The 23,667-nt window shown below is 40.2% G+C and overlaps 1 protein-coding gene across 1 annotated transcript in view; it reads left to right on the forward strand.

Annotated features, from left to right (window-relative positions):
• Positions 1-23,667, forward strand: part of LOC124867826 (slit homolog 1 protein-like) — a 97,127-nt gene that overhangs the window by 40,218 nt on the left and 33,242 nt on the right. The window contains exons 7-22 of the mRNA XM_047364464.1: positions 162-233; positions 315-478; positions 566-713; positions 4,766-4,837; positions 6,816-6,887; positions 9,556-9,627; positions 9,878-10,021; positions 10,102-10,265; positions 12,188-12,211; positions 12,322-12,466; positions 17,852-17,926; positions 18,129-18,272; positions 21,878-22,021; positions 22,107-22,273; positions 22,394-22,532; positions 23,519-23,587. Coding sequence (XP_047220420.1) covers positions 162-233; positions 315-478; positions 566-713; positions 4,766-4,837; positions 6,816-6,887; positions 9,556-9,627; positions 9,878-10,021; positions 10,102-10,265; positions 12,188-12,211; positions 12,322-12,466; positions 17,852-17,926; positions 18,129-18,272; positions 21,878-22,021; positions 22,107-22,273; positions 22,394-22,532; positions 23,519-23,587 — 1,815 coding nt within the window. The remainder of the gene's footprint in view (positions 1-161; positions 234-314; positions 479-565; positions 714-4,765; positions 4,838-6,815; positions 6,888-9,555; positions 9,628-9,877; positions 10,022-10,101; positions 10,266-12,187; positions 12,212-12,321; positions 12,467-17,851; positions 17,927-18,128; positions 18,273-21,877; positions 22,022-22,106; positions 22,274-22,393; positions 22,533-23,518; positions 23,588-23,667) is intronic.

A 23,667-nucleotide genomic window follows, 5' to 3' on the forward strand; every position in this document is an offset into this window, starting at 1 on the left:
TGAATGTTTTCTCAAACCTCCAATAATTCTCGTTTTACCTATTGTTTTCTCACATTTCACTTTTTTCTCTTCTGTTTTGACTCTCCTCCTTTGTTGTCTTCCTTCCCTTCCTTTCATCTTTTTCTTTATGCTAACTCTGTCTGTTTATGTGTCCTGTCCAGCACACTGAACAACAACAACATCAGCAGCATCCCAGTTTCCAGTTTCAACCACATGCCAAAACTCCGTACCTTGTAAGTACGCTCACATCCAACATTCCCTAATGGAATCAGGGTATCATTCAGACAGTGTCTTTCCCCACTCCTCGCCTCCAGTCGTCTCCACTCTAATGCTCTGCGTTGTGATTGTCACCTGGCCTGGCTGTCTCCATGGCTACGACAGCGATCTGCGTTGGGCCTCTACACTCAGTGCAGTTCCCCCCCTGCTCTGCGGGGCCTCAATGTTGCAGAGCTGCGTAAGAGTGACTTTGCCTGCTCAGGTACAGTGACAGGAGATAAAACCCCTGGAACAGAAATGCAAATGATAGAGCTGATATTAAAACTGTTCCTACTAATCTCCCTGTTAGGCCACAGTGGCAGCGCCTTTGTTCAGCCATGCAGTTTGGCGTCCGGGTCCTGTCCTCCTATGTGTTCCTGTAGCAACAACATCATCAACTGTCGAGGAAGGGGCCTCACCGCTATACCTGCCCACCTTCCAGAGGCCATGACCGAAATGTATGTAGGCTATTCTAGGAGGCACAAATAGATCCTTTCAGTTAATTTTTCTTTCTTTCTTTCTTTCTTTCTTTCTTTGTTTCAGTTTTATTTATATAGTGCCAATTTACAACACATGTCGTCTCCTGGCACTTTACAAAAGGTTTGGAATGGTGCGGCTTGTTGGGGAGGTTAGAATAAACTACTGATTGTTAGAGTTTGGACATTTTAGAATGGGCTATGTGTAGGGCTACTAAGTAAAATAATAAACCGATAACGTTTGTCCATCTAGAGCCCAGTGGTGGCCATTGTTATACTAAAAACACAAGGACTTGGGGTACCTCTCTTGTCAGACTGATTATAACCATTTGAAAAGAGAAGGGGTCACACAGGTAGCAGAAATAGAGGGTGTGTTTGCACCTTGACCAAAACTGAGCCAGTTTAGGCTAAACCTGACTCCCCCTTACTCCATCCAATAGGGAGGGAGGAAGGCAGAGGTAAAAATAATTGGCGAGTGTTGTTTCCTTTTGCATTGTGTGAAGGGTGGGTAACTTTAAAATAGGCTAAGTCAATTCAATCGAATAATACAGATTTCAAGTCAGGCACATGCATTCCAATTAATCCTAACCATTGAACAGTGCAGTCAGATTCAGTTATTTATTCAAATTGGATAAAAAGCTTTTCTATCTAAGGAAACCCAGCAGATTGCATCAAGTCAGTGACTTGTAGCCTTCACTCCTCCTGGATGAGCATGTAGCGACAGTCACTGGCATTGACTTTGCAGCAACCCCCATACTGAGTTTGCATGTAGCGATAGTTGAGAGGAAAACTCCCTTTTAACAGGAAGAAACCTCCAGCAGAACCAGGCTCAGTGTGAGCGGCCATCTGCCATGACCGACTGGGTGTTTGAGAGAACAGAGCAGAGACAGAAAAAGAACAAAGAAGCACTGATCCAGGAGTACTTTCTAGGGGAAGGAGAAGTAAATGTTAATGGCTGTAGCTCCTTCAGTGGTTTCATCTAGGAAGAAAAAACAGAGAACATAAAATTAAAAGCTGAAATAACAGCAAATATTGCAAAATTGGAGAGTAGTAAGAGAATGTAGCAGAGAGAGTGAAAGTGGTCATTATGTCCTCCAGCAGTCTAAGCCTATAGCAGCATAACTACAGAGATAGCTCAGGATAACCTAAGCCACTCTAACTATAAGCTTTTTCAAAAAGGAACTTTTCAAGCCTAGCCTTAAAAGTAGACAGGGTGTCTGCCTCACGGACTAAAACTGGGAGCTGGTTCCACAGGAGAGAAGCCTGATAACTAAAGGATCTGCCTCCCATTCTACTTCTAGAGACTCTAGGAACCACCAGTAAACCTGCAGTCTGAGAACGAAGTGCTCTGTTAGGAACATATGGAATAATCAGATCTCTGATGTACGATGGAGTTAGATCATTAAGGGCTTTATATGTGAGGAGGAGAATTTTAAATTATATTCTGGATTTAACAGAAGGGAAGTTAAAATAGGAGAAATATGATCTCTCTTTTTAATTTTCATCAGAACTCTTGCTCCAGTATTTTGAATCACCTGAAGGCTTTTAACTGCATTTTATGGGCATCTTGATAGTAAAGAATTACAATAGTCCAGCCATTTCAGTCTAGAACCCATACATCTATGAAAGAAAAATGGTTGGCATTATGTGACCATCAGGCATCATTTCTTTTTGTGACAAATAAAACTTGGCAAAGCTTTTCGTGAAAGTTCGCTTACATTTAAACAAAGTACAATCAGGAAAAAAGAAAGTACAGCCTCTGTCAGTTTTAGGGTATTAACACAATAATGATGTGACCAAAAAATTGATCCAGGTTGTAAAACGTTTTAAATGTAATGCCATTTACAGAAAACTACACACCCCAGATCCCACAAATATTACTTATTAGACAGAGATGAAGCCAAAGTCAAAAGGTTTACAGATAACTAAATATAGCTCTAATCAGAATAATGAAAAGTCTTCTATTTATGTTTTGACTTTAATGGTTCTAACTTGTCTGGCCATACACTGCTCTTTAGAGCAAAAATATCTTGAACATGCCCTTGCCTAAACAATACTGTAAAACATGTGTTAGCTTTTACTAAAATTAACAAAGAAGGAAAAAAAGAATTAACTGTCAGGATCTGCCATTTTGGGTTTTTATTAGTTTACTTCTCTTAGCTATTCTTCCTGGATTCTTGTGTTCATGTGTTTGTTTACATTTTCCTGTAGATCTGTTTTCCCTTGGTTTCGTTATTTAGTCTAGTTGTGTTCAGTTCTTCGTGTCCCTGCCTTTCCTCTGCTCATTAGTTTTATCAGACTTATTCCCCTCAGTCTCCCCGCAGCCTGTTCCACACCTGTGTCATGTTTCCCCTGATTACCTGTCTCCCTGTTTCATTGGTTCGTACTCCACGTCCCTCAGTATATTAGCTTCCTGGTTTTCATTGTTCCTCGCTGGTTCATCTCGTCTACTTCCCAGTTATCTTCCTGAGTTCCTCTTGGTGGTTTGTTTTCTGTTTGCCACCTGAACTTGTGCTCTTGATATGACCTTCCTGTACTCTGAACTCTGCCTGCCTGCCTACCTGCCTGTCAGTCTGTGTGCAATTATAACATTAAACCTCAATCTACTCACCATGCGGCCTCCTCACCATGTTCAGCCCTCTGGTCCTACCTCCAAACCCCCGACCTTGATAAAAACAACGTTTGTGGTAACATTTTTTAAGACAGCCATACAACTAACAACATATATGCAGAGAAATGCAACAAATGTATAAAAACCACATTTCACAGCATTAGTGGCTGCAGTGAGTACATTACCAATGTATTACTTTTTAAATAATAAGATATAGCCCTAAAAAACACTTGTGCAGGTTTTTTTTTTTTCAAAGTGCGCAGTAACACCAGTACTGAAGGCTGAGGTTTAATTATCATAGTAATTTGGCATTATTCTTTATTGTGTACTTATGCTGTTTTTCATGCTGTCATAAAGTCCTTGTTACAACAGAATCTAGGGGCTGTTTTACCTATTAACTGTTCCCTTTTTATTATTTTAAAAAAACATTGTAAAACACACAGGTTCTTCAGGAACTTCTATGTATTGGCAAGAACAAATGTTAATATTACTAAAGTTTTAAAAATTAAGTCACTTCTGACACTGAAGAAAAAGTGTTTTTTGAGATACTTTTTTGAGGACTCCATGGGCAGGTACCTCCTGTTCACACTGAGACAGAAACGTGTGTCTGATAGCAGAGGTGGCAGCATGTTTCGTCTCTATAACCCAGGGCCTTTCTTCATGCAGCCTGTCTACCTGGAATGTTCTTAGACCCTGGATGTTTTTTTTATGAGCATCTCCACTGTTTAACAGGGCCAGTACATCAGCAGACGCTGAGCGGTAACTCCTCCTTTAAAATCAGAGAAAGTTTGTAGCATTCACAGATATTTTACTAATTAAACCTGGAACATTAACCACACACAGGCAGCAGGTGGCTTAGGAATCTGTTAATCGATAGGTTATATGTTTTTTGTCCCTGTGCAATTAAATGGTTTAATACCCTAAAATATTAATTTCAATTAATGATTAACTCATGCTTTTGTAACAGATAGCTGAAAAAAGACACTCAGGATAAAAAATATATTTCAAGAGATAATAACAGAAAATCTTAATGAAACTTAATAAAAATCTTCAGTTCAACCTGCTCTCAATGCCTTCATCCAAAATACTCAAAACAAAAGTTCCTGGTAAGTTAACAAATAATTTTTTCCTACCAGAGCCCTTTCAGGTAATTTGTCGATTTATTGTAGGAATGCAGTGAGAACACAGGGTAACAATAATGACCCCAGAAAACTACCCTGGTTCCTGCAAAAGGTTCCTTTGGTGGAAACTGACCACTATTCACTTAGATGAGGTATATCTGGATTTAAAGGATTAAAAATAATCACCTTATTCTACCATGAAAGGGTTTGGGTTTTAGTTTTTGGAGTGAGTCAAGTAATGTGCGCATGGAAATAAAAATCAGCCAATCTTTGTATCATATTCTGTCTTTTCTTCCCTATAGTCGTTTGGAACAGAATGGGATCAAGTCAGTTCCTCCAGGTGCCTTCACCTCCTACAAGAAACTCCGCCGAATGTGAGTTCTCCTACAGTTAAGCCTACTGCTATCAACTCATGATAAACAGATGTGAAAAAAACAAAAAAGAGTTAAAGGAAGACATTTACTCCACCCTAGTCAACCCTTTGTGTAACCTTGGTATAGGTTACTTCAGCTTAGCTATTGGGATCTGTTCTCTTAAAATTGACAGAAGACATTATTTCATGACGCCTGAGGATATGTCCTTTTCTTACACATAAACATAATGTTGCACTGGTCTTCGGTTCTATTTTTTGTTTTTATGCCTTTTTCTGCTCCATTTCAGTGTCTAATTTACAAAGCAAATAGTATTAATGGTATTCATAAACACCCAATAAGTGCAGCAGTAATCAGCTTGTGTAATATGCCACAGTAGTTCTTGTTGCAGAATTAAAAAAAGAGTGTAATTGACTAACTTGAAAAAGAGAAACTTATTTTCTTGCAGCAAGCCCCAAGTCCTGAAGAATGAGCTACTGAAGTATTAATTTCACTGTATCAGTAGGCATCCAAGGTCAGATTTCTATATGAAGAAGTCATTTGGATGTTTTAATGTGCAGTTGCAGATTACAAAAGCCTGTGAAATAAATGACCTGATTCATTCAAAGATTAACATGTCAGATTGTACAGTTACCTTAAAATGTACACTACAAGTGTTTTCCTGAACCTCATCTTAATCTTTTCAGATAGAAAGGTAAACCAGAAAGCATTTGAAACAATGCCAGACTCTGTTACACTTTGAACACAAAACATCTTATTCTAACCTTTATGACATTCAGTCTATTTTCATTTACAGGCAGCAGTGCAGCAGGTTGCTTTATTTACTGTTGCTTAATCACCACCAGCTTTCAGAACATGTTATGCTGCGTGATGCAAGCAGCAGCGACACCTGAAAAAACTGTCTGCTTTTGTTCTGTCTGTAATTTGGACAATACAACATAATAAAACATATGTATGGGCAGCTTTCCCTCCTACTTCATACATAAACATGCAGTTTGCTTGCCACTGCAATTAAAAGTCTAAATGAGGTGAATTACATCAATTTGCAAAACTCGTACATTTTTAAAGTCTTCTAAATGGATTGCTCTCTTTTTGTTTCGTCCTCCCACTGTTGACTGTTGTTTTGTTCCTAAACCTGCTATACAACCCAGATGGATTTTTAGCACAGCAGTTCTGTGTTGTTAATTTGGTCAAAAATATAAATGTTATTCCTAATTAATCATAATTTTGTAATCTGAAAAATAAATATGCTAATCTGTTTGATCTGTTTTGCCTTTTTCTAACCTCAAATACAATCTCTGTTCTTGTCTCTGGTTTTCTTCATCTTTTTTTCTCTTCCCAGTCCAGATGAACTCCTACATCATCACTGTGCGAGTGCCCCGAGAACTTAGAAAGTAGTTGATTTCCTAACCAGATTCTTCATTTTATAATGACAGCTGCACAACAGACATGCAGCTGCAGACCAACAGCTGTAAAATCTACCATATTGTGATTTGATAGACCATACCAAAGAGATATTAAAACTTTGATTTCATTTATGCATCAGAAAATGTAATACTGAAACAATTTAGATATGAATACTGTAGTGCAAAAGCAACAATGTTCCTGGCTGCATGTTTAAATATTGCAGTCTTATTTTTTTTCTTACAGGTTAGCACGTTTTATTTTGACTTTCTTTTAAAATAGTTTTATGATAAATTGAGGATTTTACAGGTATTTAGCTTTATTGTGCAGAATGAATCCAGATTTTTTTAGATTGTTGTGCTGAAAGTGCAAAGTTTTTCAAACTCCACCTTTGCAGGCTTCATTGGAACCAGAGGGAAAGAAATCTTGCCTGAGCTGAATGTTTGAAAGATCAGAAGGTGGTGGTGAAGGTCAAGCAGGAGCAAATAAATAATTAAAGCTTTGAATTAAAGGGATGGAAATATTTCCCATTTACATCTGTGATGAATAGTTTCTGATCTGACTGTTTTGTCCACAGAGACCTGAGCAATAACCAGATATCTGAGATTGCTCCTGATGCATTTCACGGCCTCCGAGCTCTCAACTCACTGTGAGTGTTGTTTTCTTCCTCTAGTCATTTTGACAATTCTTATTTTTCAATGTTTTTATATGTATTACATATAATGAAATTCTAATGTCTAGTCTGAAGCCTGTTACATTGGTAGGTTTGAAGTAAAAATGAGACCATGATTAATATGTCTAAATCTTTTCCACTCTTAATGTGATATACACTCACCGGCTACTTTATTTGGGACACCTTGCTAGTACCAGGTTGGATACTCTTTTACCTTCAGAGCTGCCTTAATCGTTTGTGGCATAGATTCAACAAAGTACTGGAAACATTCCTCAGAGAGTTTGGTCCATATTGACATGATAGCATCACACAGATGCTGCAGATTTGTCGGCTGCATATCCATGATGCGAATCTCCTGTTCCACCACATCCCAAAGGTGCTCTATTGGATTGAGATTTGGTGACTGTGGAGGCCATTTGAGTTCAGTAAACTCATTGTCATGTTCAAGAAACCAGTCTGAGATGATTTGTGCTTTATGACATGGCACATTATCCTGCTGGAAGTAACCATCAGAAGATGGGTACACTGTGGTCATAAAGGGATGGACATTGTCAGCAACTCAGGTAGGCTGTGGCATTGACACGATGCTCAATTGGTCCTAAGGGGCCCAAAGTGTGCCAAGAAAATATCCCCCACACCATTACACCACTACCACCAGCCTGAACTGTTGATACAAGACAAGACGGAGCCATGCTTTAATGTTGTTGACGCCAAATTCTGACCCTACCATCTGAATGTCGCAGCAGAAATCGAGACTCATCAGACAAGGCAACGTTTTTCCAACTTTCTGTTGTCCAATTTTGGTGAGCCTGTGCAAATTGTAACCTCAGTTTCCTGTTCTTACCTGACAGGAGTGGCACCCAGTGTGGTCTTCTGCTGCTGTAGCCCATCGGCCTCAAGGTTCAATGTGTTGTGCATTCAGAGATGCTTTTCTGCATGCCTTGGTTGTAACGAGTGGTTATTTGAGTTACTGTTGCCTTTCTATCAGCTCGAACCTGTCTGGCCATTCTCCTCTGACCTCTAGCATCAACAAGGCATTTGCGCCCACAGAACCGCCGCTCACTGGATATTTTCTCTTTTTTGCACCATTTTCTGTAAACCCTAGAGATGGTAGTGCGTGAAAATCCCAGTAGATCAGCAGTTTCTGAAATAGTCAGACCAGTCCGTCTGGCACCAACAACCATGCCACGTTCAAAGTCACTTAAATCACCTTTCTTCCGCATTCTGATGCTCGGTTTGAAGTGCAGCAGATCGTCTGACCATGTCTACATGCCTAAATGTATTGAGTTGCTCCCTTTTATTGGCTGATTAGAAATTTGCGTTAATGAGCAGTTGGACAGGTGTACCTAATAAAGTGTCCGGTAAGTGTATATCCTTTTCAGATCAACTAAAACACAAAAAATCTGTCAGGGGAAAATGTGACAAAAAGCCCCAAACAAACTCTGACACACTAATACTTTGCTGTAGCACATTTGGATTTAATTACAACATTTAGACCATGGTATACTGAGAAGACTCCTCACTAGAGAAGAAAATGAAACAATAATAACCAACTAGTTGTGTTTTACATATGACTTGAGGAAGGTCTGACATCTTTCTTTTCCGAAGAAAAAATTCAGCCCCAACTAAAAGCAATCAGAATCCTGTCGGAGAACATGTTAATGTCTGATAAAACCTAAATTTAACATTTGGCCACAAATGTATGTAAAGGTACATGAGATGAGATTATGAACAGTTTGAAATTTCTGTCAGCCCGAATAGCTGCAAAGTTGAAGATGCGGAGGGATTTCAGGATTACAGTAAATTCAAGCATACACTAAAATGATTAAATGAATGACTTTACCAGATGAAAATAAAAGTTTCAGAATGGGCATGGCAGGGTCTAGAATTAATTGGTAGTTGTCACCTGCAGAAAGACATGTCCTCACATTCTGACAGAGTGAGCATATATTACCAAATGGAGATGTGGCATGTTGATATACTCCAACCAAAGAAGACTAAATGCCATAGCTGAATCAAAAGGTGCTTCAACAAACTTATAGTTTATGTGCGTGCACACTTTTACAACCAGGTCATTACAGCCTTTCTTATTTTTTACAGTTGTCCCCTAATCTCTCCCCTAAATGAGATCCACAGGTTTTTCCCACTCAATAGATGCGTTTGTGGGTCTATTCATATGATTAGGTTAGTCATACCTTTCTTTGTGCAAGTATTTCCATGGCACATCAGATTAAAAAATATTAAAACACACAATGTCAACTCTGTTTGCAGATGTTTTTGTGTGTATAAATTTAGTTTGTGTAGAAATCTACACCAGGAGTGCCCAACTCCATTCTCTGAGCTAGACGGAGATTCCTTCATCATCATATCATTCAACTCTGCAGAGGCCTTGTAAGGAGCCAGGCATTTGATTCATGTCTGTTGGAGAAAGGATGTATCTAAACGTTGGAGGATAATAGTTCTCAAAAACTGGACTCAGACACCCCTAATCCACACTGTTGCATATACATGTGTTCTGCGTTCTTTATGACTTGTTTGTTACCATGTATCTGTGCAATGAACGAGTGTAGTTTTATAAGAAATAATGTGTCAATAACCGCAATCAGAATGCTTTCAATATGCTCCTGCTGTTGCTTGTTTGCAGGGTTCTGTATGGGAATAAAATTACTGAGTTACCCAGTGGAGTATTTGATGGCTTGGTTTCTTTGGAGCTGCTGTAAGTCTGAAACAACGTATGCATTTTTGTCAAAACAGGAATGGCATCTAAATTTTGCATCACACAAGACAAAAATATGTAAAGCAGCTTTTTTTTGCTTAGAAGAAGCATCTTTTATTCAAATGCTGAACAATAAGAGGACCTATTCAATATATTCACAAAGATATCCTTTTAAACCCAGATCTGCAAGATGACGTCCAAGAACTTGTCATTTGTTCTTTACTGATCCTAGTTTCTTAACATTCTGCAGATTGCTGAATGCAAATAAAATCCACTGTATCCGTGCCACAGCATTCAAAGACCTGGAAAACCTGGCCCTTCTATCTCTATATGACAACAAGATACAGAGTCTGGCTAAGGGAACCTTCGGCTCACTGCACAGTATCCAGACACTGTAAGTAAAGGAAGAAACACATTCTGTTCGGGTTCTATGTCTATTCATTGGGTTTGATATGATTTATGATGTCTTCTCAGCCACCTGGCCCAGAACCCCTTTGTTTGTGACTGTCATGTGAAGTGGCTGGCTGACTTCTTGAGTTCAAACCCCATAGAAACCAGTGGAGCTCGCTGTGCCAGCCCTCGCCGCCTCGCCAACAAACGCATTGCTCAGATCAAGAGCCACAAGTTCAGATGCTCCAGTAAGTCTGCAGCATTCCTAATGTGGACCATGTTACTGTGGGAAGTATAACACCTAAAAGCTGCTAGAAGGTTCCTTCTGAAACAGCTGAATCAATTAAAGCTATTCTTGTCTTTTCCTTGACTTCAAACAAACTGGGGTCTTTCCACACCCTCATTCTCTTTTTGCCATCTGGGGTTGGAGGCGGGGAAGAGGAGAGGCCGTCTGGTCGGTGTCTGGGCTGGAGTTGGGTGTTGGGTCTCGGGAGCCAATTGGTACCAGGGCTGGTGTTTCAGTTCTCCTATGATTGTTCAAATTTCAATTACTGGTATCTGTGCACCGCTGGGTTCCGGCTGGGAGAGGTTGGCTGGGCAGTGTGCAGCAGCGATTTGGGGTATGGCCTCGCTTTGCTGGAGGAGTTGGCCGGTCGGCTCGGTACAGCGTGTGGGCGTATTTTGGTGCCTGGATTCGTGGTGTGGGGTTGGTGGGGTGCCTGGTATTTTGTTTGATATGCTGTGGTGGCCTTCCTTCTCCGCTGCTTCTTCCTGTGGCTCTGGCTTCTGGTCTGGTCGGTGTAGTGCATCTAGTGCCTGCGCTGGGGTGGCTGGCAGGTTGTGCTCAGCCTGGGCCGGTTGGTCGGCCCAGGTGTGGGTACATGACTAGCGTGGACTTCTGTTTTTCCCTCCATTCTCTCTTTGACTGGTGGGCTGGGGTGCTACTCCGCTCCCCATTGTGTCCGGAGGGGTGGGGGGTGTGATGTTGGTACAGCGGGTTGGGAATTGCCGCAGAGAGGATGCAGCATTTGTGGTGGGGGGGTTCGTGTGGAGTCGCCAGCATTTGGATTGGCCAGGCAGTAACAGTGGAGCTGAACTGGTTGGTGGTTCTCCGTGGTTGCTGTTAAGGATGATGTTGTGTGTTTGTGGGTGCATAGTGGGGGCTGGGTGCATGGGACTGCTTGCAGGGTGGGTTGATTCTAAATTGGTGTGGGGCCGGAGGGTTTGTTGCCAGTACAGGGCGCGGTGGTGTCTGCTCTATCTCTGGACATGGGAGTATAGAGTGTGTATGGGTATGGTGAGTGAGTGTACGCCATCCATTCTTCTGTTTTCATGTTGGGTGTGTATGGCTGTTTAAGAGTTTGTTTCTGTACAAATGAGGGTGGAAATGTGTAATTGTGACTGTGTGTGCTGGTTTTTCTGTCATGTGGGTTGTGGGCTGGCCCCTCTCCTGAATCATCTTAGACCTCCCACCAAAAGTGGGGCATATTTGCCCCATTGCACTTCTTGTCGGTGGCAGGTGCCTCAGTCCAACAGCACGTTGGCAGGTTTCAGGGACTGGTATGGGCACAAATTCCAGTCATAAGTCATAAGGTGTGTGCCAAATCACTCCCTGTGGCTGCTTGGTAGGGCTTTGGTCCCTGACTGTAAGTCCTCTGCTCATCGTTGTAACCCCCTGGGAATTCTGCTCTGTGGCTGCTGGGTTTGTTCTTTAACTTCACAGGTGTTAGCAGATTTATTTTAAGAGAATTCATGTAATTGTTTAATCAGTCAGAGATGGTTTGTGTATGTAGTTTTTACTGTAAATTATAAGTCTAAAAGAGCGAAAAACTGTCTACAGATGCAAGTGTAACCACGACATGAAACAAATGGGCACATCTGGTAATTGGATACCTCTTAGTAAAACATCCCCAGACAGTTTCTATTTCCCACATTGTGCTTGCATGAACACAGAGGGAAGCAAGAGGAACCCTGGCAGATACTAAAATCAAACTGCTGTCACACACTTTAATCTGCTGCCAGGCCTGGAAATGTCCATGCAGGCCAATCATACCTTTACCTTTAAAAAGATTTTCTGTTACTGGCTTTTTGTGGCTGATTCTTTTGCCATCTACCTTTTACCAAGCCTATTTTTATTGATTGATTTGTTTCTTATTGCTTTTCCTTACAGCCAAGGAACAGTACCACATCCCAGGTGAATATGTGTTTGTATTTGGCCATGTTAACTTTATCCACAGCAATATTTATAAGATTTTGGATAATTGAAATTTTATCCACTCATTATCTCTGTGTGTTTGTATCTAGGTACTGACGACCGACGCCTGAGCTATGAGTGTAACAGTAAGCCTGTATGTCCTGCTAAATGTCGGTGTGAGGCCAATGTGGTGGATTGCTCCAATCTACGCCTCACGAAATTCCCTGAACACCTGCCACCATCCACTGAAGAGCTGTGAGACACATGCATGTGCAAAAATACACTGATACTATTTCCTGTCACAGTAACTATTAGGTCCAACTACCACTTTACTTTTGAGATATAAGTTACATAAAGTACACAGCTAAAACCAGATATTTAAATACCACTTATAACCTTTTTTTCCAGTGTCTGATAATAAATCAAACTAAACTGTTCCAGTTTTATGTCAGTTAGGATTAACAAAAATATTCCAATTTGCTAAGTGCCAAAATAATGAGAAAGATTATGTATTTATTTATTTATTTTTATTATTATTATTATTATTAATAATAATTTTTATTATTAAGTCAGAAGCTTATATACAGTACACTAAGAATACTTTGCGTTTAAACAAAAAGCCGTTTGTGATGAGGCCAAGGCTTTGAGGTAAATTAAGGAACAACTGTGGTTGTATTTTAAGGCATCACTTCAAACACAGTGATTCCTGATATCATATCATGGAAAAATCTAACAAAATCAGTATGATATCTGGAAGAGAATTTGGACATCCACAAGTCTGTTTCATCCTTCAGTATTATTTTCAGATTGCAAGAGGTGTTAAATTCATTTCTTCAAGCAAATACAGGTCCTTCTCAAAATATTAGCATATTGTGATAAAGTTCATTATTTTCCATAATGTCATGATGAAAATTTAACATTCATATATTTTAGATTCATTGCACACTAACTGAAATATTTCAGGTCTTTTATTGTCTTAATACGGATGATTTTGGCATACAGCTCATGAAAACCCAAAATTCCTATCTCACAAAATTAGCATATCATTAAAAGGGTCTCTAAACGAGCTATGAACCTAATCATCTGAATCAACGAGTTAACTCTAAACACCTGCAAAAGATTCCTGAGGCCTTTAAAACTCCCATCCCGGTTCATCACTCAAAACCCCAATCATGGGTAAGGCTGCCGACCTGACTGCTGTCCAGAAGGCCACTATTGACACCCTCAAGCAAGAGGGTAAGACACAGAAAGAAATTTCTGAACGAATAGGCTGTTCCCAGAGTGCTGTATCAAGGCACCTCAGTGGGAAGTCTGTGGGAAGGAAAAAGTGTGGCAGAAAACGCTGCACAACGAGAAGAGGTGACCGGACCCTGAGGAAGATTGTGGAGAAGGGCCGATTCCAGACCTTGGGGGACCTGCGGAAGCAGTGGACTGAGTCTGGAGTAGAAACATCCAGAGCCACCGTGCACAGGCGTGTGCAGGAAATGGGCTACAGGTGCCGCATTCCCCAGGTCAAGCCACTTTTGAAACAGAAACAGCAGCAGAAGCGCCTGACCTGGGCTACAGAGAAGCAGCACTGGACTGTTGCTCAATGGTCCAAAGTACTTTTTTCGGATGAAAGCAAATTCTGCATGTCATTCGGAAATCAAGGTGCCAGAGTCTGGAGGAAGACTGGGGAGAAGGAAATGTCAAAATGCCAGAAGTCCAGTGTCAAGTACCCACAGTCAGTGATGGTCTGGGGTGCCGTGTCAGCTGCTGGTGTTGGTCCACTGTGTTTTATCAAGGGCAGGGTCAATGCAGCTAGCTATCAGGAGATTTTGGAGCACTTCATGCTTCCATCTGCTGAAAAGCTTTATGGAGATGAAGATTTCATTTTTCAGCACGACCTGGCACCTGCTCACAGTGCCAAAACCACTGGTAAATGGTTTACTGACCATGGTATCACTGTGCTCAATTGGCCTGCCAACTCTCCTGACCTGAACCCCATAGAGAATCTGTGGGATATTGTGAAGAGAACGTTGAGAGACTCAAGACCCAACACTCTGGATGAGCTAAAGGCCGCTATCGAAGCATCCTGGGCCTCCATAAGACCTCAGCAGTGCCACAGGCTGATTGCCTCCATGCCACGCCGCATTGAAGCAGTCATTTCTGCAAAAGGATTCCCGACCAAGTATTGAGTGCATAACTGTACATGATTATTTGAAGGTTGACGTTTTTTGTATTAAAAACACTTTTCTTTTATTGGTCGGATGAAATATGCTAATTTTGTGAGATAGGAATTTTGGGTTTTCATGAGCTGTATGCCAAAATCATCCGTATTAAGACAATAAAAGACCTGAAATATTTCAGTTAGTGTGCAATGAATCTAAAATATATGAATGTTAAATTTTCATCATGACATTATGGAAAATAATGAACTTTATCACAATATGCTAATATTTTGAGAAGGACCTGTATATGCTAGTGTTAACAAAAGGAGGAGGGAGACAAGTTCTCTGTCCCAGTGATGAACGTGTTTTACATTAAAACGTGTAAATCAATCACAGAACAAAAGTTAAATACCTTCTAAAGATGCTGGCTGAAGCTGGAAAGAGAGTATTAGTATTCACTGTAAAGCAAGATCTCTACCAGCATGGGCTGAAAGCCCACCTAGAGAGGAAGAAGCAATTACTCCAAAAGCAACATAATGCACTCAGGAGAAACAAACGTAACTGGCAGAGACATGTCCTTTGGTCTGATAAAATTTGAATGATCATCCTTATATTTGGATGATGGAGGAGGAAGCCTCCAGGCCTGAGAACGCCACCCAAACTTGGAATTACAGAAATAACTGCATCATATTGTGTTGCTGTTTTGCAGCAAGAGGGCTAGTTCACTTCACATAACATAGGATCACCAGGAATGAAATTTATGTAAAAATGTCAAAGAAAAATATAAAAACATCTGCTAGGAAGCTAAAGCTTGGGCACATATGGGTTTTCCAAATGGACAATGACCTCAAGCATACCATCAAATTAGTTCTAAATTGGCTTAAGAACAACAAGGCTATCTTTGGAGTAGCCATCACAAAGTCCTGATCTTAGTGCCATAGAGAATTTGTGGCCAGAGCTGAAAGGTTGAGAGCAACGGGGCTTACAAACCTCAGTTCAACCAGTTCAGTCAGTAGGAATGGGCAAAATGTCCAGCAAACTATTGTGAAAAGCTTGCTGACCCAAAACATTTGACCAAAGTCAAAAAGGCCCAGTTTAAAAGACAACTCTACTAAATACTGAGAAAATGTATATATAAACCTCTGAATTTGAAGAAAGTTTCAAACCTTGTTGTCCAATAATATACATATGTTATTTAAATACCTTTCGATCTGTTAGGTATTGTCCTGTGAATACCAGTCCAGTAAGCCAGTGGTATTTACAAGAATAGATGACAAGAGTGATTCATCACTGGAATTCTTAAAACAGCAAACTTTGCACACGTATGAATACATTCATAACAACTTCTCCTTAAAATCCAATAATTTATTAACAGAAACAGTTAATAAAAACTACCGGGGAAAAGTGAAAGAAAAAAGAAAACTACTGAAATATGTACAAGCAAAGGAACAAGGAAACCAATAAATTGATGCAATGATATTACAGTTCAGAGTGGATATTTATATTTAAGAACCAAGGTTTATCTTAAGGAATTTGAGGTCAAATTAGTTTCAAACTAATTAAGGACAGCAATTGGTAGGTCTTTAAACAACCAATGACAATGCAAAATCAGAAACTAAGTAAAACATTATTTTAATAAAAGAATATTTTAAAGAATGAATTTGGAAACTGGAAGTCAGTAACCTTTTTGGATAATTCATAATTAGTCACCAATATCGTAGTAAATTAATATTTAAGGAAATATTCATTTATTCATCTTCTATACCGCTTATTCCATAGTGGGTCATGGGGGAGGTGGTGCCTATTTCCAGGAGTCTACGGGCGAGAGGCAGGGTACACCTTGGACAGGTCGCCAGTCCATCGCAGGACAACAAAGAGACACACAGGATGAACAACCATGCACACACTCATTCACACCTAAGGGCAATTTAGAGACCAATTATCCTACTAGTCATGTTTTTGGACTGTGGGAGGAAGCTGGAGTACCCGGTGAGAAACCACACATGCGGGGAGAACATGCAAACTCCATGCATAAAGACCCCCTATTTTTCAAATCAGAAGTTTAATTCAATTCAATTCAGTTCAATTCAATTCAGTTTGATTTATATAGCGCCAATTCACGACACGTTGTCCCAAGTCACTTTACAAATTTAATTCAATTGAATCATACATACAATTATATGAAAAGTTAATAACCTTTTTGGATAATTGATTCTTGATGTTGTAAAAATGGTAAATGGCTTGCACTTGTATAGTGCTTTAACAAGTCCGAGGACACCAAAGAGCTTTACTCTACAATCAGACGTCCAATCATGAATACACACATTCACACACTGACAGTGGTAGGCTTCATTATAGCCACAGCTGCCCTGGAGCAGACTGACAGAAGTGAGGCTGTCATACAATCAGCGCCACCGGGCAGAATTATAAATGAATATTTTTTGGACAATTGAGCTTAATGTTATTTTAACTAGCCATCACATGGAGAAATAGATTACTAAAATGGTGGAGAGTAACGTCTATGGAGTCACGAGATGATGACAAGCTGTTTGTAAATATTTGACTTTGTTGGGGCTAGCATTAGCAGTTTTGGCTAACAAAGAAAAGTAGCTTATTTACCAACCATTTTAGTTCACACACACTTGAAATACAATTAGTAAGTGGTAATTAGTAATAAGTTTGATTAAGTGGTTAGTTTCTGCTACTTGGGCCGACACGCAGGAAGCTGTGGGATGCTGGCGATTCCTATGCTGTCCTTTCTCAGGCAGGGAGAAAAAAAACACTTCACTCAATGTGATTAGAGACACTGTCTCATCTGGGGAAATCTCCGGCTCAAATTCATTTTCTGCAAACGCTCAGAAAGAAAGTTTTAAGACGAGCTTGTCCTAATTACTCATTTAGCATGAATGTTCATTACTTAATTTTTGTCCTCGATTGGCGGGTACTCAAACATCAGATCGTAGTCAACTTTGGATCCAGCTTCTGCTAGCGCGGCTTATGAGAACAAGGTGGAGCTGGTAGACCAGCTATGTTAGTAGCTCAATGGCATCATGGGGATTCCAGCCGTGACTCTTCGTTTCTCCTCGTTCCTGTACTAGACGTCGGTTAATACTGTGTTTAAAATGCAGAGTTTTTACCCATATCTTTGTGTGCAGAGTTCTGTCCATGTTTCATCCCATGGCTGGGGCACAACAACATTCTGTAAAACAATCTCTTTCATTGTTCTGGCATTTAGCAAAGAGTTTGCTAATCCAAGCTGACCAAAAACAAGATGAATCTAGTCTTATCTACTGTCAAAAAATCCCGGATCTTCATGGTTCTAAAACATTATAGATGAATTATGAAAAACATATAGTATGTGGCCTAATGTACAAATGTATAGATGCTGTGCCAGACCTCTGTATGGATCTTTATGTTGACATTTATATTAATAAATTCTTATGTTCATGATGTTACTTCCCTATCTTTATGTCTCCCATGATTGCTTCAGGCGTCTTAACAACAATGATCTGTCCATGCTAGAGGCCACTGGAACCTTCAAAGGTCTACCACATCTAAAGAAAATGTAAGTTGCTTTAGAAAATTAGCCAGAATAAAGTGAAAAACATCATGCTTCACATGAGTAAGCTTAGTTTTCAGTTAAATTGTCATGTTGGATCACACATTGCTAACAATGTGCAAAAATGTGTTTGTGAAATATACGAAAAATGACCTAAATGCACAGACAGAACACCACAGTTTTATGTTCTTTTGATTTTTACCTTTAGTAACCTGAGCAACAACAAGATTTCAGAGATTGAGGACAGTGCGTTTGAGGGCGCCTCTTCAGTGGTGGAGCTTCACCTCACAGCCAACCACCTGGATTCTGCACGAGGGAGTATGTTTAAAGGCATGGAGGGCCTGCGCATGCTGTGAGTTCAACTGTCTTCAACAGTGTGCACCTCATGTACACCAAATGTTGGCAAACAAATCTAATATTTTTTTGCAAGTATGGATGCTTACATAAACTTTTAACAAGTGAAGCATGTAATATTTATGTCAAAGAACATGGGAGGTAAAGACTTATTGATTACTTATTAATTACTGATGAGTTGAAAAGGAGGCGCTGTGGATGCAGAGCAGGAGCAAAGAGAAGAGAGAGGAGGAAGCTCAAACCATCTCTTCCATCGATCATGATGGGCAATGTGAGATTGTTGGGAAACAAGTTGGATGAACTTGGAGTTGTGCAAAAAACCCATTGTCATCTGGACCAAGCCAGAAGCACTGTGAGGATCATGTTCTTTGATTTCTCCAGTGCATTTAATACAATTCAACCTGATTTGCTTTGTCAGAAACTCCAGAAGACTCAGGTGGAGGCCTCAACAATCTCCTGGATCAAAGACTACCTGACAAACAGACCACAGTTTGTGAGACTGAAGGGTTGTGAGTCTAACCAGGTAGTCAGCAGCACAGGAGCACCACAGGGGACTGTACTCTCACCATTCCTTTTCACTCTGTACACCTCGGACTTCCAGTACAAGACAGACTCCTGTCATCTGCAGAAATACTCGGATGATTCTGCAGTCGTGGGGTGGATCAGAGATGGACAAGAAGCTGAGTACAGGAAGGTGGTGGACCGCTTTGTGGCATGGTGTGGAAACAATCATCTCATCTTGAACGTGACTAAAACAAAGGAGATGATTGTAGATTTTAAGAGAAATAGGAATAAGTCAAAAACTATTTCCATCATGGGAGAAGAAGTGGAGGTGGTGGAGGAGTATAAATACCTCGGTGTTCACCTGGACAACAGACTAGAGTGGAGATGCAACTGTGAAACCATCTACAAGAAAGGACAGAGCAGACTGTACTTCTTGAGGAAGCTTAGGTCCTTTGGTGTTTGCAGCAAGATGCTGCATATCTTCTATAAGTCTGTTGTGGAGATTGTGATCTCTTCTACCATCATCTGCTGGGGAAGCAGCATCAGCGCCAGGAACTTAAAAAAGCTCAATAAGCTGATAAAGAAGTCTGGCTCTGTTCTGGGGACTCCTCTGGAACCTCTGGAGATCATTGTGGAAAGAAGGATTCTTCATAAAATAAAGATATGAGCTACAACAACAATTAATGTCCCTTTGGAAATTGAATTGAATTTAATTGAATTTAATTATAATAACCTAATAATGAAAGGAGGTCTTGTTTTATAATGTTAATTGTAAAGAATGTGCAAAAATACTTTTTTAGATGATGATTTAATTTGTTAAGATACAAGCGATCCAAACCAACCTATGAGAAACCCTGTGTGAAAAAGAAATTGCACCCCTTGCTTTAAAGCAGGAAAATAATGTGATTAACCACAAAAAGATAAGCTCAGTTTTTAATTGCCAATCCCAGGCCTGATTACTTCCTAATCTGTTGAATCAACAAATCATTTACATAGAACCTTTTGACAACATGAAGTGGTTTAAATATCTCAAAAAGCAACACATCATGCTCTGGTCTAAAAAAATCAAGAACAGAAAAGAAACAAAGTCATTGACATGTATCAGTCTGAAGTCAAGGATTTAAAAAAGCTCAACAAGCTGATAAAGAAGGCTGGCTCTGTTCTGGGGACTCCTCTGGAACCTCTGGAGATCATTGTGCAAAGAATGATTCTTCATAAAATGAAGAACATTATGAAGAACCCTGAGCATCCTCTTCATGAGACTGTCCTACAACAACAGAGTGTCTTCAGTCAGAGGCTTCTTCAGATCTGCTGTAAGACGGAGCGCTACAGGAGACCCTTCCTGCCCACAGCCATCAGCATCTACAACTCATTCATGAGGTCACAGCCTAGAACAACATCTAAAGCGCTGCAGGCCTCAATTGCCTGAGATAAGGTCAGTGGTTGTGATTCAGCTTTAATAAGGAGACTGGGCAAAAATCACAATTATAGGAGAGTTGCAAGTCCAAAACCATTGCTGACCAAAGAGAACTCAAGGCCCGTATCACATAGTTTATAATAACCACATTCTTAGGACTGATGAGACAAAAGTGAAGGTTTTTTGGAGGTGTGCAGTTCATTAAACCTGGTGTAAAGCTAGCACATCATTTCAGAAAAAGAACATCCTACGGACAGTCAAACCTGGTGGTGGTAGTGTAATGGTATGGGGTTGCTTTGCTGCTTCAGGACCTGGACAGCTACCCGTAATTGAGGGAATGATGAATTTTGCTCTATATCAAAAAGTCCTGAAGGAAAATGTCCAGGTTGCAGTTTGTGACCTTAAGCAGTGCACTTAGGTTATGCACCAGCACAATCATCCGAAGCACACCATGAAATATACCCATATATGAGTTTTTAAAAAGACTAAACGAAGGTTTTGGAGTGGCTTAGTCAAAGTCCAAACTTGAATTTGCTTAGGATGCTGTGACATGATCCTAAATAGGCTGCTAATGCGCTTAATGGCTGCATTTTCTCTGGTTTTCTTTGCCTTTCATTATTATTTCTTTGTTTTGAAACATGTAGGTGAAAAAAAAAGCAAAAACTGAAAAAATCTGAAGGGGGACAAATACTTTTTCACAACATTATCCCTAAAACCACCCTTTACTGTGCCTGAGAGGAGTCAAATTGGTTTTTGCAGCATACACATTTATTTTACATATATCAGCCACAGGCCAGCTTAATCCTACTAAGAGAGTGTACAGTCATTTGCAAAATGTAGCTACAGCATTTCAAACAACATGCAAGAAGAGCTATGTTTTTGAAGAAATAAAGTCTTTACAAGGTTTCCCTGTCTTACAATCAAACCTTAAATGTTGAAAAGCGCTCAGCTTAAAGCCTAGCAGTTACAAAGCATCAGCAAGCGCTACCAGTCTAACAACTTTATAACATCTAGAAATTTGGTCCTGAACTGGACTTGCAGCCCCACCTGGCAGCAGGTTTAATATGTTTGTAGACAGCATTTTCTCTCAGTAAACTCTATTGATAAAGTTTATGTGTTAAAAGTGAAAACAAACCCCAGAAAAAGCAAGAATAAAACTGTAACGTTTGCCCTCCTGACAGCTTCAGCTTTTATTGGATGCTTGTTCTCTGCTTTTGGTCCAAACCTCAGAAAAGTGATCCAAAGAAGGGAAATCAGAAAACTAGCACATTTTCCTTCATACTAGGCATTATTTGAAGTATTAAATCAAGAGCGATAAAGCAAATTAAAACTGTCTCTCAGCACCTGTCCCTTTCAGTCCCCCAGGTAGGCCAGTGACTGGGCAGCTTCTCATGCAGACCTGCTTTAAATCTCCCACTGCCACAATATTCCTTTCCAAGGTTTCCTCTGCACACCTTAGAAATACATTATGGATTTTCAAACTTTTCAGCTATATAAAAAGCATTCAGACACAAGAGTGAAAATATTGGAGAAATCTTATATGTGACAAGAAAGACATTATAAAATGTATGATTGTAGTAAATATCAGATTTTTATAAAGATATGTAGTAATTACCGGATATGTGTGTGTGTGTGTGTGTGTGTGTGTGTGTGTGTGTGTGTGTGTGTGTGTGTGTGGGTAGGATGCTGAGGAACAACAGGATTACCTGCATCCATAACAGCAGCTTCACAGGGCTGACCAACGTCAGGCTGCTCTCCCTCTATGACAACCAGCTTACAACCATCCTACCTGGGGCCTTTGACACACTGCCCAACCTGTCCACACTGTTAGTGACACATGCACATGTACATGACAGAGAGTGTGATTCACTTTGTGAATGATTCCCTCAACGTTTCTCTGCTATGTGTCAGAAACCTCCTGGCCAATCCGTTTAACTGTGACTGCCACCTGTCCTGGTTCGGGGCGTGGCTCAGAAGCCGTCGGATTGTGACAGGGAATCCTCGGTGTCAGAGCCCCGCTTTTCTTCGAGGGATTCCTCTGCAGGACGTAGCTGTGCCTGATTTCCGCTGCGAGGATGGTATTTTTCCCCGAGTCAATACCTGTTGAAATATGGAGAAGAATAACAGCAAATACAGTGTGGATAATTTAAAAAGAGTGACACCAAAGTGAAGGTGTGCCTTCTGATATGTGTGTCTAGGTTCTGTGCTGGAGGACAGGAGCTGTCTTGCAGGGCCTCAGTGTCCCAGCCAGTGTTCCTGTATGGACACAGTGGTTCGGTGCAGCAACAAACATTTGCAGGCTCTGCCCAGAGGACTGCCCCGTAACATCACCGAACTGTGAGCAAACACATTCTACATCCCATATTACAGACATCTGGGATGATAAAGAAAGTGGAAAAAAAGATATTTCAATAATGTCTGGTCAGTTTTGGCATTTTACATCCGTGGCTGCTCTTCAGGTCTCCACAACATTCCAGATAAAGTTTAAGTGGGTGCATTTTAGACTCGGTAACCAGGTCAATGATAAAAGTAATAGTGATGCAATAGTCAGAACGTAGTGGTAATGATTTGACCTGCTGCTGTTACAGAGTTTAGCTCTTTATGGGCCACTATTTAGGAAGATATGAGAACAGCAGTAATTTTTCTAGCCTTCCTGCCACAAGTGATTGATTGAAACTGAAAACAGCTTGCACTGATTTGACCTGACTGTTCTTCACTCATAATGACTGATATCATCTGCACAGGAATTGCTTATATATGGTATGTTCACTGATCAGAAACAGCCAATCAGCAGTCAGAGCTGATCAAGAGGAAAATTGACTGATTTTACTGCAAATAAAATTTTCTGGTGCATTTTTCAGTAATAATAAAAAATATCCCTAATTAACCCTAAAATCAGCTTCCAAATGTTTGTTAGATTAAATCAGTCATTTTAAACATTATTGTATATCTAGTGTACTGGAGATGGGCCGACTTTAAAGACACTGAATATAAAGGTTAAAACTAGAACAGTACAAAGAACGCTGTCTTTCATGGTGACACTGCAGATGAAGTTAGTTCAGGTGCCTGATTGGTTTCACCACAAATTACAAATTGTAGGAGTAATTAACTTGTCATTAATGCTTATGGCCCCTGCTTAAATAAGGTCTTTTTTTCTGCTCTAACCAGGGAATCAATGAGAACGGGTTTTTAGAAACATAATTTTTTTTTTATCTTAATTGATTCAGTTGACACAGATTTGAAAAGTAAGGACTTTTTGGTATAAAATTAGAGCAATGATACAGTCTGTTTTCAAAATAAGTGTCTCTGTCTTCTCTTGTCAGGTACCTGGATGGGAACCAGTTCACCAGTGTTCCTAAGGAGTTAGCCACCTTTAAGTACCTGCAACTTGTGTAAGAGACACCTGACTTAACATGGTCTACATTTACTGTCCAAAGATAAAACACATTTTTATTCTACTCAACTCTATGAA

Source organism: Girardinichthys multiradiatus, chromosome 5, assembly GCF_021462225.1.
Source record: "Girardinichthys multiradiatus isolate DD_20200921_A chromosome 5, DD_fGirMul_XY1, whole genome shotgun sequence".
NCBI lineage: Eukaryota > Metazoa > Chordata > Actinopteri > Cyprinodontiformes > Goodeidae > Girardinichthys > Girardinichthys multiradiatus.